The following is a 21,251-nucleotide window of genomic DNA, read 5'->3' as shown; positions in this document are numbered from 1 at the left end:
AGGGAGGGAGCATGAGCTAGGGTTTCACCCACCTCTTCTCCGCTCCTATTGGTCGGCATGGGTTTGGCGCCAAAACCTGATTTCCGGGGTCGAAAGGAGGGAGGAGCGTTTCTCGCGGCGCGGCGCCGGAGGTTCCGCTGCAGCTGGACGCGAGTGGAAGCTTCGGTGGGCCTCGCGGTCGGAGGGCGCGGAGCCATGTTCTGTGAAAAAGCCATTGAGCTCATCCGCGAGCTTCACCGTGCACCCGACGGGCAGCTCCCAGCCTTCAACGTAAGGCCGGGTGACTTCGCTACGGAAGGGGGCCGGATTGAAATGGTGGGGAAGCTGGGAGGTGGGGTTAGCGGGGGAAGGGGGCGGGGCAGATCGCGGGGCGGAGCCAAAGTAGCAGGAGGGCGGGGTTAGAGCCCAAGGTTGGGACTCAGGAAGGAGGCTTTATAAAGGGAGATCCCTCCTGGGAATGGATGGGGGAAGGGAGGGGCAGGGGCAGGGGCAGGGGCAGGGGCAGGGGCAGGGGCAGGGGCAGGGGCAGGGGCAGGACTAAGACTAAGACTAAGGACCTAAGCTGGGTTAGGGCCAGCGATTTCCAGGAGTGAAAGTGGTCATTGGCCGTGGGGCTTGGTCTCAGGGAAATTGAAAGGGAGGGGAGAGCTGGAGGAGGGAAGGTTGGGGTTACAGAACTGAGAATCTGGCTCGGAGACGGATCGGGAGAAAGGAGAGGGTGACTGGCAGAATGAGAGAAGGGGAAGGGGATGCCCTAAAGAAGAGGTGCTTTAAGGGGATGGGCTAAAATAATGAGATAAGTGCAAAAGAGGTCAAGTAAATGAAAGGATGGTGGAAAGTCTAAGTCAGTTGTATCTATATCTCCACTGCAATAATCAATAAACAATATTGTGAATATTTTAAGTTTAATGGACAAGTCTGCAGATCGAGGTTCTAAGTCTAAGCTTTGACTTCTTTGTCTCGTTGTCTTTATCAGCAGAAGAATGGCTTGTAACTGAAGAGATGGATGAGAGAGAGAGATGGAGAGATGGTATCAGGGGTCTTTAGGGAGCAATGAAATCTGAATTGGACTTTAAAGGATGGGTTTAGAGCCTTGGATGAGTCCTAAAATTTCTGAAAACTGACAACCTGCAATATGAGTTTCTGAGGCTTGGTTAGTAGTTAAATTTTTTGATTGGGAAAGATGGGGAAAAGAAAAGTTCTTATTCTCTAGTCTTAGAGATGACCCATCAAGTAACATATATTTGAAACTGGACCTGTGGAAAAGAGATTTTGGGGAGAAGAGCAATCACTTATTTTTAACTTTGTACTTGACCACTTTGTTTTCTTTTTTCTTCCCTCCATCTCCTGTATATCTGTTCTTTCAAGATACTTCCCACCATCATCATTATTATAGCTCTACATCAGTCAGTAATATAGATTGTGCCTGTTGAGTTTCCATTCTGCTAAAGGGAGATAATACTAAGAAAAAAAGGGAAATTATGGTCTGAAGTGCTGAATACTTTCTACCTAAAATAAACTATGTAGTAGATCTTTCATACTGATAAAACTTGGAATGGGATTCTATTTAAGGGGTTATTGTTGTTGGTTTTTTTTTTTTTTAATAAATTTGGTGATTTGGGATTTAGTATTAAATTTGTACTACATTTAGAATTTAGTAATTTAGTGTACAGGGAAATTCCTAGTTTGGGAACTACCTTGTCAAATACAAATCAACCATCATAACTATATAATTTGTAGACTTAGAGAGTTGTCTGGTGGCAGTGACAGGATTAATACCACTGGTGGTATGTCTTAACAAAAGGACTTGAATCAGGTCGTATTGATCTACAGTTAATCTATAACTGATATATAACTATGGGAGGGGGGGAGGTTACCCTTCCTCTCTTTTAGGTATATTATATGGTACTTCGAGGTTAAATTCAATTCAATAAACATTTAATAGGATAAGTGCATACTATGTGCAGAACACTGTTGCATACAGTATAGGATGAAGTTTAGATAAAATAATCCATATCCTTATGAAATTTACAGTGTTGTTGGGAGAATAAGATACACATAGATAAACATCTTACTTAAGTACACTAGAGAAATACCGAAGAAATGGATTGGAAAATGCTTCATAAAGAAAATGGCTTTGAATTGAATTTGGAATTTAACAGATGAAAAGGGGAATACTTTGTAGTTCCTAGAGCAGCATGAATGCAGTAGCTAACCTCCTCTTGAATTACTGTGTAATCCAGCCATTTTGGTCTTCTTGCTGCAGGGTGTACATAATCTCTGTTTCTCATCTCTATGCCTTTGTAATTAGCTGTTATCCTATCAACTACTCATTCTCTCCTAACCTCTGCTTCTCAGAATCCTTGGTTTCTTTCAAGAATCAGGTATAGGAACATGTAAATGAAGCTTTTCCTGATCCTCTGGCTACTTTACTACATTCCTAAAATGACCAATATTCATTTTACATCTATGTATGCTTGTATATATTCTCAGCTTCCCATTGCTTGAGTGCGGGGAATGTTTTATTCTTCTCTTTGTATTTTTGGTATTTATTAGGCTAGAGTGGATGTTTTGTCGATACTTATTGCTTCGTAATTAATAATTTGAAAATAAGTAATAAAATAAAAATAATACTTTTTTTAAAAAAAAAAAGGTAGAGTCAGATTAGATGGCTAAGAGGATTTGACTATTCCTGGTAGACAATTAGAAACACCATAGATTTGAGTGACACTACCTACTGGAATTCTCAATTAACTTTTAATGTAATTATGATAGTATTTCAAATCATTCTGTATTGCAAATTATTTACTATAAAGTAATTTTCAACATTTGAATGGAAAAATACTTGCTGTAATGAACAAAGATATTGATGGAGTTATTAATTTAAAACAATTAAAGTTGCTGTTATTTTTGTTAATTAGTTGAAGAGAGGTCCTCTTAGTCATTGTTTCTGACCCTTTTCTCTCTTTAAACTCTGTTCTTTTGTTGAGCTCTTCTTGGGTTAGATTATCACTTCAATACCGAGTACTCCAAAAAGCCTACCCCAATTTCTTTCCCAAAGCCAGTCCCAGATCACCAACTTCCTCCTACAATTTCCACCTGATTGTCTCAGCCATCCTTAAGTTTGAATTGTCTCTCTTCTTAAACATTGCCTCCTAAAGATTATGTTGCAAGCTGCCTGCTTCCTGATGAAAGGTGAAGTACTCATAATACACAGACACATTTCTTTAATACTGATATGTAAATTTGTTTTGTGTGACTATGCATATTTATTACAAGCCTTTTGTTTTTAATTTTTCCAAGAAAAAGGGGAACTTTGTAGGAGGAGGACTAAGGATAACACTGCCCATAAAAAGGAAAAACTGTCACTGAAGTTTTTAAAAGATGTGCAAAAAAAAAAAAAAAAAACCAAATTCAGAAGAAAATACAGACTAGCAGATCAGCTCTTTTTCATGTACATTTTCATATAATACCAAAAAAAGGTATAAAAAATAACTTATCTGTTTTTATCCAGTCTATTTCTTCTAAGAGCATCACTTAGCAGTACTTTAAAATATTTTTTCTTTAAAAAAATTTTTTTCTTAATTCTCTCCATTTATCTCCCACCTATTGAGAAGGCAAGAAATATATACCTATTATACATATTAAGCCATGGAAAATATTTCTACAATATCTATCTTGTTAAAAAAAAAAAAAGGCAAGAAAAATAAAATGAAAAAATTTATCACGTGTTCACTTGAGTTCATCAATTTTCTCTTTGGAGAAGAATAGCATTTTCATCACTAATCCTTTGGAATTATTGTGGCTTATTGTATTGATCAGAGTAGTTAGGTTTTTATATTTGATTATATATCAGTTACTATGTATAGTGTCTTATTTCTGCTTACTTTATATGCCTCAACTCTTCCCAGATTTTTCTGAAACTATCCTTTTTATTATTTCTTACAGTACATTTGTATTCCTTCAGAATCATATGCTACAATTTTGTCATCATTTCTCGACTGAGAACTGTCTCCTCAGTTTCTAATTCTTTGCTACCATAAAAAAGCTATTATAAATATTTTTTTAACATATTGGTCCATTTCCTTTATCTTTGATCTCTTTGAGATATAGGCCTAGTAGGGTGGTGTTCTCAGTCAAAGAATAAGCACAGTTTTGTTGCTCTTTGGATGTAATTCCAAGATGTTCTCCAGAGTGGTTGGACCAGTTCACAACTCTTCCTATAATGCATTAGTGTACCTATTTTTCCACATCCTCTCCAGTATGTCATTTAAAAAAAAATCTTTTATTTTAGTCAATCTGATAGATATGAAATGATTTGTTGAAGTTATTTTAATTCGCTAATAGTTATTTAGAGCATTTTTTCCCATAAGATTGTTGATACTGGTATGCCATAGTTCTCTTTTATTGTCCTGATTCAGTTTCCCTAATTATCCTGACCCAATTCTGCCTCAGCTTCCCTAATTTATCCTGACCCAATCCTGCTTCAGTTTCCCTAAGTGTGATGCCTCAGTTTATAATTGTCCTGCGGAAACCACCCCTCCTTTTAATCAAATATTTGATAAGGATAAAAGATCTTATGTTTTATAATATCAGAATGCCTCTCCCAGTCCCCATCTTATCAAAATGCCTCTCCCCATCTCCAGAGTGCCTCCCCCTATTATGTCATCCCCCTCTCCAGAGTCTCACCCCACCTAGTCAGAGTCCCATCCTGCTCCCAGCACCCTGACTCCATCCCTGCCTCAGTCTACTCCCTGTGTCTGAGCCATGTGTATATATGTCATTGAGAACTCACATTCTTGCTGGATTCTGGGAGACAGTAGTCTCATTCAGCCCTGGGACCAAACCATGGATCCCAGTATCCATTGGTCCCAGTAAATCTCTTCCTTTTAAATAAATTTTTAAATACTCTCTAATCTCTATCTTGCCTCAGTTTCTCCTGCATTACAATACCTTTGATTTCTTCTGAAAATTGCCTGCTCATATCTGTTGACCATCTTATCAGAGAAAGGTTCTTATTATTTTTTTTTTTTTTACAAATTTGGCTCAGTTCTCTATTTGAGAAATGAGACTTTTATCAAAGAAATGAGTCATTCTTAACTCTTTCTCCCCATTCTAACCCACAATTTAGAGATCATCTCTTCCTAATATCTTGTTTTATAAATGCAGAAACTAAGACCCTTACTGCTTATGTTACTTTACAAGATCACACAGGTAGTTAGAGGTACAACTAGTATTTAAATCTGGATTTGTTCCCTGACTTCAATTCCAGCCCTCTTCACTATGCCATGTATGTAAGTGAAATGATATATGCAGCTATGTTAATAGGTCAAAGTGGTGACATTTTGGTTAGCTGAATTGAAGAAATGCTTTCTATGTTAGTGTAATTCAAGAGCTATGCTGATGCATTCCAAAGAATTTTTAAAAAACTATACAGCAGATAAATATACAGTATATTTTTGAGCCATAAACTTTAATGGTATTAGAATTTCAAAACATAATGTTTAGTATTGTGAGAAAATATATAAAATATTTAAACTTATTCCAAAGCTGGTAATTATTAAGTCTACAGATGTATTACATTAGTTTTGAAACTTTGCTACTTTCATTTTTGTCATAAAAGCCTTATAATACTATCATTTTGTATAACTAGAGGAGTCATTTTATCTGGGCAAAGCTTTTGTAAGAATACTGATTTTTAATGAAATGTATATGTAAAAAGGCACAAATATGCCTGAAAAATTTGATATTAATTTGAATTTTACTTCTGATGAATGAATGAATGCATTTCAAAATTAATTTATATATTTTAGGATGATGGAATCAGGCAAGTTCTAGAAGAAATGAAAGCTTTATATGAACAGAACCAGTCTGATGTGTAAGTTGTGTTATATTAGTGAAAATCTTAAATTATTTTTAAAAAATTGTTACTTTAAACATAGGTAAAGAAGGCAGTACAATGACATCCATTAAATTGTATATTTCTTTATGAAGTTTATCACATTATATCCTCTGCAAATTAACATTCATATACAACTTTGCCATAAGAGAAATTTTTAATCACTCCAAAGTAAGTGAAGCCATAAGCAATTAAAAATTTAGTGCTTATATTACAGTTTTTAAATGAAATAATAATCTTATTTTTATTGATTTTTTTGTGTTTTATATAATATTAATTTCCAAATAAATTCCTTTCCTCTGTTCCTATCCAGAGAGCTTTCTCTTGAAATATTCAAAAAAAGAAAAGAAGTAGTTTAAAAAAAAAAATCCCCCCTAATATATCACATTCCCTCTATTTATAACAGTATATTAAAACAATGAAACTCAGACAAAAAAACCGAAATATTACATATGATCTCCCACTAATACAGAAAAAAAAAAAGAGAAGTACATTTTTTCAACTCCTCTGGGGTCAACCTTGGTCATTATAATTTTGTAAATTATAACATTATTGAAGTCATTTTATATGTCATTTTTCTTAGTCTTTACTTCATTCTGAATCAGTTCATATAAATCTTCCCTTCTATGATTTCACTATTTTTTAGGGTACATTAATATTCTATTACATTTGTATATATAGATGGTTTATTTAGCCATCCAATCTACTTTCCCTCCAGTTTTTTTTTTTCTTTTTAACTACAAAGAGTGTTGCTATGGATATGTGGATATATATGAATTTTCTTTCTTTCTTTTTAAAAAATTTCTTGGGGTAATTTGCCTAGCATTGGGCCCTCATAACTGCAGTTCTTAAAAGCATCTTCTTAGATGCATCAATGCTATTGTTAAAATGTGACTAGTGAAAATTTTATAGGTGGGTAAAGGTGTTGAGTTTGGTAGTTTTAAATAATCTGTCAACAGTAATCTATTAGCTTTTAATCACCCAAGCATAAATATATAAATTCTTAGAATTGGTTGTGCTTAATAAAGAACTTTGATGATAAGAGTAATCTATCTGAAATATATTTTAAGAATCATAATATCACATTTTTGTAAACAATGCAAAAACCATGTAGGACTTCTGGAAGATAGAAAAAAATGTGAAAGTTGGTTCCTTTTTTTCAGAATAAAAAGTAATCCTTTTACAAATAAAGGACATTACTATATTCCTAATAAAAATGTGTGTGTTACAGAACTGAAAAAAGCACTTTACAATTTGTCCTTTCTCTGATTTTTTAATTGTGTTTCAGTCTTTACATAAGAGGAAATTTTGGGATGATTGCCCAGTTTCTAACCATATATTTTTAGGCTGAAGCTCCAAAAATGTTTCCTCTTAAGCTCTAAAATAAAACCCCTTTATAACACAAATTTGGATATGCTATAATTCAGATATATCCTTATGATGTGATATTTTTTAAAAGTTCCAAGAAATTTGATTTCTGGGTAATTTAGTCATTTTATTAATAACGTCAACATATGTCTTAATGAAAGGGTGGTCATTTGGTTGTCTCTCTTAAACAAAAGAGCTACCAAGATGATGGGCTCACAGTTCAAATGCCTCTTAAAGAGTAGCTGTTCCTGAGAGTGGCAATCTGGTTAATAGTTAAAGAAAGAATGAATATTACAAGAGAAGGTAAGCTATGAAGTTCTTGGGATGCATACTTGGATCATTCAAATTTTGATCAGAGATTTACCAAGAGAAATCTATGTCAGCCATGTTAATACTATTTTAGATGTGTGTCTCAAATATATATATGCATGTACATATATAGAGAGAGAGTGTGTCTGTATATGTATGCATATATGGAGGTGTATATATATGTTATATATATATGTGTGTGTGTGTATAGATGTGGGGATGGAGTATGAGTGTGTGTATAAATAAATCTCTGCTTAACCATAGCCTGCTTGGGAGAGATTGGGGGAATGGGAAATGAAAGGGAAAAAAGAATAAAAAGCACACTGCAGAGAACAAAAGAATAACTACAATCAAAGAAAAGATGAACAGTCATGAATAGTCTTCTATTTATTATATATGCTTTTTTGAAACGGAAATTTATTGTTACATATATTAAATCCTCCCGGATGTTTTTCTAGGCACATGATAATGTTTTGTTTTGTTTTGTTTTTTCCCTTTTTCTGTCTTTCTTTTCTATTTTTTAAAATTTTGTATTTAGTTTTAAATAAGTAAATATTTTTAAAAAACACAACAAAGAGACTATCAATTTCCATATCACCTGTCAGACCAAAGAAAGAATCAACACTTCCCAGACTTGTTTGAGCAAACATAATGTGCAGGAATACATTTGTTAAATCCCAAACTTAGAATTACTTTTATTTTCTTTGATTAGATCTTGGCTTGGCTAAATATTTGCCTAAGATTTCCTACACTGGTTGATTTCTAGATCAAAGAACTGGTTCATTTCTAGGAAGTAGAAAAGGGGAAAAACATTGGCTCTACTACAGTAATTAGTTACTAATATAAGAGAGAAATAATAATTTCTCATAGTAATAAATTATTACATACAATAAAATTATCCTCTGTAATGATGCTAATCCTATCTTCATTTAGCACGAGAACATAAGGAAATACTATATTGCATAAATAATTTTTAAATAGTAAAATTAATCAGAATATAAAGATGGTATAATGACAAACTTATGATTCATCAATTAGTCCAATCCTGTCATTTTGTAGATGAGGACAATACAACCTCAAAAGTTTGAGTTACTTAATGTAACTTGAAATGATAAAGATCATAAGTAGCTGGGCTTGGATGAGATCCTAGGTCTTTCCATTCCATTTTTTATTTTAATGAGAATTTCTTGAAATATCTATAAAGCTTTTCAGATATGACAATTATTTGAGTTGACTATTGATCATGACAGGATGAGTCTAATAGAGACTATCATTGAAAGCACAGTTAGTCATTGGAAAAATTTATACTTTTTACTCTAAAACATATGTATATGATTTGCCTCTTTTCCTTTGAATTTTTATTATCAGAAATGAGACTAAATCAGATGGACGAAGTGACTTGATTCCAACAATCAAATTTCGACATAGTTCTTTGCTGAGAAATCGACGTTGCATAGTTGCGTATTTGTAAGTTTCTTGATGAAAATCTGTTTTTATAACCTTTATAGACATAATACAGATTTCTTTTTTATGAGTTTATATTTTAATTTTTTCCAAATATATGTAATAATTTTTCATTTCATTTAAAAAATTTTTAAGTTCTAAATTTTCTTCTCCAGAGCCCCCAGAAAGCAGTTTGATACAAGTTATATGCATGTGCAGTCATGGAAAACATTTCCATATTAGCTATGTTGCAAAAGAAAACAAAGGAGCCCCCCCCAAAAAAAAATGCAAGAAAAATAAAGATAGTTTTAAAAATGCTTTAGTCTACATTTAGGTTCCATCAAGTCTTTCTCTGGAGGTCAATAGAATTGTTCATCAAAAGTTCTTCAGAATTGTCTTAGATCATTGTAAAACCTAGATTTTTTTTTTTCTCATAGAAGGAAAGCAAAGGAGTTTTCATGTGAATTCATAGATTAAACACTTTTTTCTTCCTCAAACTATCTCATCATACCTTCATAAATTTAGAATTGGAATGTACCTTAAAGATCAATTAATCTAATTCCATCATTTTGTAGATGAAGAAATGAAGGCTGCAAGAGGTTAAGTTAATGTAACTTGAAGTGACATAGATAGGAAGCAGAACTAGGATTGGATCGTAGGTCTTTTAATTCCAAATCTTGTACTCTTGCCATTGCACCACAGTTCTTAGTCCTTGATTTATTTGTTGAGAATTATAATTCCTTTAAAAAAACAACTTTTAAAGTTAAAAATTTGATAATATTTTTAAAAATGTAATCAAATACATAAAATAAGGGAGTAAAATCTTACATGAAAATATGAAAGTCTTACATGAAAACATAAGGTAGAACCAAACAAGTAAAAAATGTTTTTATTCTCTTTCCTAGCAAATCTGCCCAAAGTTTTGCTACTTTGGGTTTACTTTCTTATCTTTCTGTGATTTTGTTGATAGTTGTAGTCATTGGGAGTATAGTCTGGCTCTTTTTATTTTACTTCATTTTATACAGATCTTTTTCATAAACCATTGTACATACTATATTTACTGTTTTTGAGGGGCAACAAAGCACATTATGTTGATATGCCATAATTTATCCTCCATTCTTCAACTATTAGACACACTATTGTTTTTTCTTGCTGTTACAAATAGAACAAATATGAATACATTTGCATAGATAGGTTTCTCCTACCCTCCCAATCAATTAATTAATTGTTTATGTTTTTGCAGCATAGTATGCTAGGTTTGTGATTCCTACTGAATATTTGTCCTACTATTGTAATAATGTATTACCATAGCTATACATGATGCAACTCCTTATGTGATACTATTTCTGTATTTAGAAATGCTTTGTATGTGGAAATGCTAGTCTTATTTGGTATATGTTAATTGCATTTTTTTTTAAAGCAACTAATTTATTAGATTAATTCTTTCTCCCTACTCAGTCATCGGGTTTTTATTAGTTAGTATGAGCTAGGTATTGTGCTCCACACTGAGGGTATATTTAAAAAAAAAAAAAGACAAAGACCTTGGAGCTGCCTTCCAGGAGTTCTTATGCTAACGGGACTATACACACTAACAGGAGAGACAGAATATAAATAAATATGTAAATAACAATATAAAGTAGATGAAAGACAGTATCAGAGAGGAAGGTACCAGCAGCTAAGGGGCACTGGGAAAGATTTTTCTCCAGAAGGTGGCATTTGAGTTGAATCTTCAAGATAGCCAGGGAAACTGAAGTAAAAGTTTAAAAGTTAGGCATTTCAGGCATGGAGATAAGCAGTATAAAGGCCAGGAGATGGGACAAGGACTGTCATGTATGAGGAGAAGTAAGTAAATCAGAAAAGCTGGATTCTAGAATGCATGGAAGGAAGTAAAGTATGTTAGGACTGGAATAGTAGGGAAGGACCAGGTTCTGAAGTGCTTGAAATGCCAAACAGAGCATCTTATATCTTATTCTTTAAGTGATAGTAATTGATATGGTCAAACTATGCTTTAGAAAAGTCATCACTGAAGATGGCTTTCATGGGGAGAATTGGGGCAAGAAGCCATTTGTAATAATTTGGGCCAGAAAGGCTACCTGAATAGGAGTAGGAGGAAGACTACCTTCTTCAGCAAAAACCCAAAATTGGTACCAGACCAAATGATGATCAAGAAATTCAGTTAGACAGAAGTGAGTGCAAGGGATAATGTTGTAAAAAAAACTACCCTGGCATAGGTTCTGTCAATAAAAAGTTATTTTAAAAAAATAAAATAAAATAAAAAAATAATAAACTTAAAAAAAAAAAAGAAAAGAAATTCAGTTAGAAACTATAGTAAATATTTCCTGTACTGCATCCAGAGGAAGCAAGAGCAGAGAACTTCCTCAGAAAGTGTCAGAAAGCCACAAGGTAGTCAGAAGGTCTTAGGGTAAGTACACTTGGATACCATAACAAGCATATTGTGGTAACAATCCCTACAGTGGTTTAAATAATTTGCTCAAGGCTTAGAGCTTCTGAGGTCTCTAGCATGGTTTTAATATGTCAAAGAGAGGCTTGAAGACCCCAGTACTCTGACTAACATTAGAGGTGGAAGTCAATATAGAAATCCAGGTGAACAAGGGTGAATCTAAGCATGTAGAGATACTGCTTTGTAGTGATAATTCCTTTTTGTCAATTTTATTTTTCATGGGTTTTGTTATTCTTATCAGTCTTTTTCTCCATAATTTAAAAAAACATTCTGAATATCTTTTTAATGTTCTAGATATGATCGATTACTTCGGATTAGAGCTCTCAGGTGGGAATATGGCAGTGTCATACCAAATGCACTGAGATTCCACATGTCAGCTGAAGAAGTAAGTCAGTTCTATTGTTACCATTTTATGACTGGAAATTTCTAGTAGGACAGTAGTTGCTGATCATTTTACACATTTATAAGAAAGTAATTCTGAGTCTCATTTTATATAGTGACTATGGAAACAAGTGAAAACAAGATCGTGGGAAATTCTTCTGGTTTATAGTTCAGAAAACTTGGCTGGTTGTATTGCTTATTAGGAAAAAACTAAGAAGATTTTAAAGGTGTGAACTGAAATTTGATTATGTTGATTTTGTATGATTATTTTACAAAGCATTTCAATAAGTAATCATCATAATAAATAAATAGTACTTATGTGTCACTTTAAGGTTTACAATGTGTTTTTTATCAATATCATGTCATTTTCTCTTTACAACAATTCAGAGATAGATGTTGTCGTTCCCATTTTACAGATGAGGAAACTGAGGCAAACAGGTTAAATGACTTGGCCATTCCACACAGATAGTATCTGAGACTAGTTTTAAACTCAGGACTTCCTGGATCCAGATCTACTGTTTAATATAATGCACCACCTTTCTGAGTTATATGTAGTCTGCATGTCTTGAGAAAGCAACAGCATTAGTAAGTGATTAATTTGTAATAAAGATTGGGATGGATTAACATTATATCACATAGCTTCTATGCTTTTTGATAGTAATTCAATATAAAATACATTTCTTTATCTTAGCCATTTAATAGATAAATGATATTTAGGTAACTTTTCCTCATGCATATTATGTATAGCTGTGAAACAGTTGCATTTTTGTTGAGTTCAATTTTAATTTTTCATCTCTTGTTTCCTTTTATAGCTCAGAAATACATTCCAGTAACAGGATAAAATGAACTTACTTTACTATAATGTTAAATCTGATAATGCCATTTTGAAATTTCTATATCATTAGTGTGAGCCATATGATATGCTAATTGTCTTATGAGGCAGTAGTAAAAATTAGGGCATTTATAGCCATTTTTGTAAATTCACATTCTCATTCAAATCACATATGTCTTATGTAAGTAAGTTTTACATATGGCATAAATTTATTTTAGTCTTAAAAACACCTCTTTGTAATTTGGGGGAATGAGTAATAGGAGAATTGGTGATGAGTGACTAGAATGGTTTGTTATTTGGACAACTAGAGAGTTGGGTTTTTTTTCCAGATAGTGTATGTGACTCATTTTGTAATGATCTACAGTGCAACTTACTGCCTTTATTTGTATTTATAAAAGTTTATTAATGCCTGCCCCCATATTTCCTTTTTAAAAAATGTATTGATATATTTGTTTTAAATCTCCTTTGTCCCTTTGTCTTTTTCTAACAAGAAACGTGTCCCTTTTAAGAAAGAATAAAAAATTTGTTAACCCAGTCCTAATAAACAGGCATGTTGTTTGTTTCCAGGTTCCAGGTTCTTTACTAACTATAAAAAATACTGTTATAAGTAAATACTTTTTTTTAAGCATATAGATTTTTAATTTTTAAAAAATTTTTCAATAATATTTTATTTTTCTAAATATGTGTGAAGGCAGTTTTCAACATTTATTTTTGTAAGATTTTGGGTTCCAAATTTTTCTCCTTCCCTTCTGTGCTTCCCCTCCTCAAGATAACAAACAATCTGATATAGGTTAAATATGTATGATGTACATGGAACTTTTTTGTCTTTGACCCTCTTAGGATATATAGTTGTGGGAATGTTGGGTCAACCATTGTGTGAATATTTTAGTCACTTTCTATTAATTATTTTCCAGAGTAGTTGTAGATCAATTAAGCAGTGGCATCACCAGTTTTTATTTTCTTAACAGGAATTTAAAAAATCACAATAAAAAAATCAAAGAATCATTCAAATGTACTCTGATCCCACAAGCAAAATAACTAATGTTATTCTGTGAATTGCTTGTTTTAAAATATACAAAAGGACATTTCTCTGTTCCCTATGACCATTTAGGCTTAAGGAAATGTGTTTTCAGAAGGGCTAAGCATTATATACTTTTTTTCCTTTGTGTATTGAAATTTGTTGATGCTTCTTAAGTCCATAATAAGAAAAGGAACCTTAATGACTAAGCAGGAAGTTAATATTTAAATTTCTGCATATTTTTGACAGCTCAGTGAAGAATACCAACTGATATTCTTCAGGCTTCAATAATGCTTTCTTTAAACCTATTGAAAGTATGTTCTTTATGTAGAAGTTACAATCTAAATGCTATGAGACTAATAGTTCCTTAATTAAAAATAAGAGATTTTTAAAAAGCTAGGCTTTTATCTGTAAAAATAGGTGTCTGTGGTCTTTAAAGCTATTAGTGATTTTTCTTTCATGTTTGTTTTTTGGTGGGTAGATTATGTTCAATTTAATATTAACTTTTCACTTCAGAATGAAATTGAGTTATCCTCCATCTGACTGTTCTGAATTATCAAAATTACTTTTTATTTTTATTAGTTTTCTTTTGGAAATCTGCTTACTATTTTCAGTCAAATCAATAATTAGAAAGCAGGAAGAGATTTATATTTTAATTACTTTAGAACTTTCATATTTAAACACTTCTAATGGTCATATTTTTGAACAAGATTTTTTAAGGGGGAAATGATTCAGAAAGGATATCTGTTTCCTAAAAGTCTAGAAACTGGTTTGCTTTCTGTTTAGGCCATAATAAAACTGTCTTTGGAATAAATTTATTTTTTGCATAGAATTGCAAGATTCATATTTTTATTTGTTTGTAGGTAGAATGGTTCAATCACTATAAAAAGTCCCTTGCTACATACATGAGATGTTTGGGTGGAGATGAAGGATTAGATATTACACAAGATATGAAACCTCCTAAGAGCCTTTACATTGAGGTAAGTACAACTTTTCAAGTGCTTGTCTATCTTAGAGATTTAGTCTAAAGTACTTTAATTCTGAAGTATGATTTGTTATGGCATAGGTTGAATGTCATAGAAGAATAATAAAGAAGTTATTAAGTGTGTGGTAAATTTTAGATTGTTCAGACTAGTGATGTCATTAATTTATGAACATCTGAAGAAGATTTTTTCCCCTACCAATGAAGAATAACAACTTTTCCCTTAATCTTGCAGTCTTAATATTGGAAATATTGGCATTGGCATTGGAAAACTAGAATGTTAAGTGATTTGAATTCAAATCTTCCTGGTTCTGAAACCAGCTCTCAATCTGGTCTGCCACAAATTAATTACATAGAGAAAATATTGGAAAGCTTCTGACTTCTCTTGAAGATTGGATGAATTAACTGAGAGAAATCCCATAAAGCTCACAGTGACTTGAAAACAACAGTAGTGTATTCCTAGTTTCAGAACTCATTAGATTGAGTATTGTCCCGGGGAAGTAAAATACTTTCTGCTTCTTGCATGTTGCTATATCAGGAATGTCATCAGGACTTTTGTTTTGGCTTGGGAGGATCCCCTAGCTACATTTTCCAGCCAACAAATTAGCAAAGAGCTGACAAGAAAATCCCTCGCCTAAGAGATTACTATGGTGCCATTCCAAAGAATGTGAGGGAGAATGCTTAACAATCCATGGGAAACTTCATTTAAAAAAAAAAAAAAACTTGTAAAAATCACCATCATGATTTTGGGCAAACCCCCTCCTCTCCCCTCCATGTGGCTTCAGTTTTCTTATCATTAACTTGAGGGGTTGTACTACTTCATCCTTAAGTTCATATATTATGTATATATTATATATATTTTTGTTATTATATGTTCATGTATTTTGTGTAGCTTATTTCATAAGGTACAAGCATCCCCAAGTCAGTGAATCAGGACCTTCTAGTAGAACCAGATCCAGCCCCACTTGCTTCTGGTTCCTGCCCTCACCATACCTTCCCTTCTGCCTCACTTCACCCACATTCCCTGCCTGCCAGCATCTTCTGTTTAGTATTGGGATAGTACAGCTCCCTGCAGTGACTCCCTTTCTTTTTGCCTCTGCTTAACTTTGCTGTCAGGACCTTCTTGTTCATTGTCTTCACTGTCCATCTCAAAGAACATCTTCTGCAGAATCCTTTCCTGTCCCCTCAATTGCTAATGCCTACCCTTTTCAGGTTAGGTACCAGAATTTTGATTGGGTAGTAGATATAAAATTGAGTTAACCTCATTGGAAGGGAGATTGTGATGGAGGTGAAAGGAGAGCATTGAAATGGATGGGGAGCAAGGAGGATTCCAATTTCCTCATCTCAATCAGTGAGTCAGAGAGGGGTCCACTAGTGCTAAAAGGGAGGCCAGGGAGGCTATGCTGTCCAGTCTTAATGGGAGCCAATTGATGAGAGGGGTAGAAAATAAAATATTTAAGATTCTACTTAAGTTCTACTGAGCACATACTCCAGAGAAGTAGATTGAGAGCAGGCTTCAGAACCAGGAAGACTTGAATTGAAATCACTTAACATTCCAGCTCTTCAATGCCACTCTTTTAAGACTGTAACTTACTAAAAAGTTGTTATTCTTCATTGGCAGGAGAAAAAGAAAATCTTCAGTTGTGGTAGAAGGGGTGAGTAACTTTAGAGGGGGCCATTGGCTGAGTTGTGTTGAAGAGGGTAGAAGTAAGGGAGCAGGAGCAGTGAAGGGATAGAAAGCAGTTTGTATAAATTGTTATCTATTTAACTAATAAGAAAAAAATGTAATTCAAATAAAAAATTGGAGGTTCTTCCATTTTAGGTACGGTGTCTAAAAGACTATGGAGAGTTCGAAGTTGATGATGGGACTTCAGTTTTATTGAAAAAAAACAGCCAGGTATTTCTTATAAGATGACAAATTGCATTAAATCTTAGAAAAATATAGACTGAGAAAAGAAGGCACAACAATAAAGAACTATGCTACTTAAGACCTATGTGTTATAATTAATATATGTTCCCCTCTTTTATATTTTCTAGGAAGTGGAAAAAGAATATTAATATTTTATCTACTTTAATATCAGTGATAATAATAAAGCCTAGAATAGGCAGATTATTATCATAGGCAATCAACAGAACCTTCTTCATGGTATAAATTATATTGCTTGTTCCCCCAAATTAACTTGAGTCTTGACTTAAAAGGCATCTTTAAGAAGTTTGGTGAGAATTCTTGCCTTGTCTTAGAACTATTATGGGAAAGATAAATATTTTGAATTAATTATTTTTCTCATTCACAGATATTTATTTTCTCTCCTTGCTATCTCATCACACTAAAAAGCAAAGCAAAACTCTTATAATAAATGTACTTAGTCAAGCAAAACAAGTCTCATATTAGCAGTGTCTAAGTCTCATATTAGTCACTCACATATTGAGAATTACCTCACAGAATCTGTAGACCAGAGATTCTTAATACAGAATTCATGAACTTGTTTGCATGTATATGTACATGCATATATAAAAGAAATATATATTACAAAATCACTATGTAAATAAATACATGTAAATATGTAAATAAATATATATCACAATGTAAATACATTGATGTATTATTTCAACATATTTATGACATCATGAATATGTTACAATATAATTGGTTTCCTTTGTAATTTGATGTTTTTTAAAACATTCTGTCATCTTAGAATCAGCCATACCACATGTGTAAAAAATAGGGAATCACTGATGTTTTCATAAAGATCTCAGTTCTCTAAGAGTTGTGGGCCCCAGGAATTAGGAGAAAGTCAAGCCATCTCAAAGCAAAATAGCAAAAGTTCAATATCTATTCCTTGAATTACATCTATTAGAACTTGCTTTGATAAGATAAATGGTATATTCTACTCATTTCTAGCAGACATTGTGGGACTATTAGTGTGTCTTTCAGATTTCACTAAACCTGCAGTTTTAATAAAAATAGATTTTTAAAAAGTTCATTTGACATTTAGAGACATCTTAGATGTATGTTTTAACTCATGAAAATGAGTTAACTTCCAGGTCGATGTAGTTAAGAACATAAGTTAAGATTCTTCTTAGCTATCAAGATTTTTTCTACTTATATGATACTTTGAGATTTATGATTGAAGAGAACATAATTCTATTGTGGTTCCTATATTTATTTTTGTTCCCCTAATTATATATACACAGTGATTATCATTCTGAGGTGTTTCCTCTCTCCTTTGCTTTGCTCAGGGCCCTGTATTTGGTGAGCAAAGAATTCTTTCCAACTTCTTTGTTGTCTAATTCATAATATCTGAATTTTGGTTAATGTCTAAGGTCTTTCTTCCCCTTAGGCAGATCTTTAGGTACCTTTACTTAGGCAGATGTAAGGAGAGAGGAGTGTTCTCCCTACGATGGATGCTGGGTTAGTAACAGTAGTTTCAGCATCCTGTCTGCCTACCTGCCTGTCCTCCTCCACTCAGTACTTTTTAGTTCCTAAATCATAACATGATAGAGACGAGTTGTCTCCTTGTTTAGTTATATTACAACTTAACCAAATGTAATGGGACTTAAGGGCTATATTTGAAGTAAAGAGAGAAGATTTGGGCTTTGTCCCCTCTCCCTCACAAAAATACTACTGCACAATTCTTCCATGTATAAAGTGAATGTACTGTATCTTCAAATTTATATGTAATCTAGCATATTTTTTAGTTTGCAATGCAAAGCTGTTTCATTGAATTCTTCACTAAAAAAACAAAATTTTGTACATTTCTACTTTGAATTAATTTTGTTCTTTGAAAACAAGGAATAAAATTTAAAATACATTTTGCTTTTGCTTTTGAAACTGTTAAGATTTTTCACAGTCCAATGAATCATATTAAGAATATATAAAATCAGTGGTGGTTTTTCCTTCACACTGTGGTTTTTAAAAGAAAATCTTTTACATAGAAAAGTACATAGTCCTGAAGCCAATAAAAGAAATGCAGATTTCAAAAGCAAATTTGTTTTTATTGTATAATTGAATCAAATCCAGTGTTAGCAGGGTTGTGGGAGAACTAGGTATGCTTATACATTGTTGATGGCACTATAAGCTTGTTCAGATTTTATGATAACTTTCTCAAAACATGTAATACAACTGGATTTGTTCCTACCTTTTGACCCAATAATTCCACTATAAGAAATAAATACCCCAAGGAAATAACTAGAAAGAAAAAAAAATGGGTTGTTTGAACAATATATTCATAGTATCTCCATTTGTATTAGTGAAAACAAATTGAAAATAACATATCCCATGATAGGATGGCTGAAGAAAAAGTGCATCAGCACCATTATTGTTTAAGATGACACATTTAGTATATACATGGAGAGTTTTTTGAGTTTCATGTTGTAGTTTGAAAACAACTTAGAGTGTACATATTGTTTACATATATGAAAACTTGTATCTGCATTAAAATTCAGAATTTATTTTTGTTTCTAATATATTTTTCTTTTCTTCTTCAGCATTTCTTGCCTCGATGGAAGTGTGAACAATTAATCAGACAAGGAGTCTTGGAACATGTTCTGTCATAACAGTATCCTAAAAACTTTGGGAAAACTTTTTACGTGTCTCTGCCCTTCTCTCCCTTCATTGTGATCCAAAAAATTAGGGATGAACCCTTTTTTTTTTTTAAATATAATTTCCTCGTGTATTTTTGATTCCTGATATTCAGAAAAATATTAGATTTTGTGTTTCTTAATAAATAGTGACCTAGGAATGTGTTGGGACAGTGTTTTTTATTGCTTGATACAGACAAAAAGTAAAATTTAGTTGGATTTATGTACAATTAAAAAGGAGCTTAAGTTAACAGCCTGGGCATTGTCAGAAATACAGTTTCATCAGTATTACAGTGGGAGCAAAGTAGTATTTAAATGCCCCAGTAAAGTAGTTTTAGAACTCTTCAGGAACAGGATTAACAAAGCAAGTTAGTGTCTACAAAAGATATGAAATTATTTTTGACTTACAAATAAAATACAAATTTACAAATGGCTATTTTTAAGGGAATATCCATATTGACGATAATCTGACTATGTCAGGGCTAATGTTTCCAATTTTCAGCACAAAGGGAAAAATATTAAGATGTCATTCTAAGAAAAGAAACCAAAATTGCAACAGCAGAAACTTGTGTTTTTTCTTCAGACTCAGGATGTCATGTGTCTGATAGTTAGATCATAGAACTTTGTAGATTTCATGTAGCATTGAGGGTTTGAGTGCTTTCTGTCCCTATTGTGAACAACAATTCTGTAGTTCATCCTTGCTCGTTCTACAAATTACATTCTTTGTGATCTTCCCATTTCACCTCAAATCAAAGTCAGTCCCATATCAATCAGTCTAGACATACTGTCGCAGAAATCCCTATAAGACACTTTCATAATAACTATGTGTAAAATTCATATTTACTTTGAATGAGTAATCTATACACATGCATACAGTGAATATTTAAGGCCAATCCTTCCTCAAGATCCTGTGGGATAAATATGGCATGCATATTATGATGCTTAATTTTAATCCAGCTGTTTTTTTTTTTCCCCAAGGCAATTGGGGTTAAGTGACTTGCCTAGGGTCAATCCAGCTGCTTTTTTATGAAGCTCAGTTATATGTAATGTCTTCATGATCCATTGACTGGAATTATAAATATAGAAATGCCATTTCTATGGCATTTGTAAGGTCTTAATCTAGTTTCTACAGTATTAATAATGTGTAGGACCTTGAAAAGGATAGATGACTTGAAATTTTATCTATGATTCAGTTCTGCATTTGGCTACATTTATATAGCACCTGTCACATTGCCTTGCAATATAATGCTAATATTAGCAGTGAGAAATGAGAGGGCAGAGAAGGTTTCAGGAGCTTTCCCAGAGAATTTATTGGACTTAGGTGTGCAGATTTTGCTTCCAAATTCTTTTTTAGAAAAGGTTATTCTCATTGAAATAGGGAATAGAGAATAATGAATTGATGCATTTATAGAAAGTTAAACTTAGACCTTGTTAAAAAAAAAAAAAAACTGACTCTAGTTCATATTTTATGATTTCATATGATAACTCCATTTAAGAAGTGCACCTCCATTATGTGGTGACAGTGTCAGAATTGTCCACATTATGTTGACCTGACATAATTTGAAGAATAAACAATAAAGAATACTTAGAACCAGGAGAAATCAAGAGTTCAAATTTCTGCTTTGATACTAGCTTTTTAAAATTGTAAAGTCAATTCTTTGAACCTGTTTTTTTGTGCATAAAATGGAGATAACATTAGTATTAACTACTTTCACAGTGTGCCCAAAAAAACATACTTTTTGAGAGGGAACATATAAGACTCAGAACAATATATAGTTGGTTATACAGTAAGAGTTCTAGAACAAGAGTTCTCTACCTGAGGTTTGTGAATTTGACTTAAGTATTTGAAAAACTTTCAATGTAACTGGTTTTCTTTGTGGTCCTATATATTCTGTCTATTTAAAAACATTATTCTGAGGAGTCCATAGGCTTCATTATACTGCCTTAGATATCTGAGACAAAAAATAAAAAAAGATT

The 21,251-nt window shown here is 32.8% G+C and overlaps 1 protein-coding gene across 1 annotated transcript; it reads left to right on the top strand.

Moving 5' to 3' along the window:
• The first annotated feature begins 20 nt into the window (after nucleotides 1-20).
• GINS1 (GINS complex subunit 1) lies at nucleotides 21-19,775 on the top strand. The gene is made up of 7 exons (XM_003758116.4): nucleotides 21-270; nucleotides 5,814-5,878; nucleotides 8,945-9,043; nucleotides 11,775-11,865; nucleotides 14,575-14,691; nucleotides 16,516-16,590; nucleotides 19,182-19,775. Exons 1-7 carry the CDS (start codon nucleotides 58-60, stop codon nucleotides 19,248-19,250), a joined length of 729 nt encoding a protein of 242 aa, XP_003758164.2. The 5' UTR covers nucleotides 21-57; the 3' UTR covers nucleotides 19,251-19,775.
• The last annotated feature ends 1,476 nt before the right edge of the window (nucleotides 19,776-21,251 follow it).

The sequence above is a fragment of the Sarcophilus harrisii genome, chromosome 2, assembly GCF_902635505.1.
Source record: "Sarcophilus harrisii chromosome 2, mSarHar1.11, whole genome shotgun sequence".
NCBI lineage: Eukaryota > Metazoa > Chordata > Mammalia > Dasyuromorphia > Dasyuridae > Sarcophilus > Sarcophilus harrisii.
This window is presented reverse-complemented; position numbering and strand designations above follow the sequence as displayed.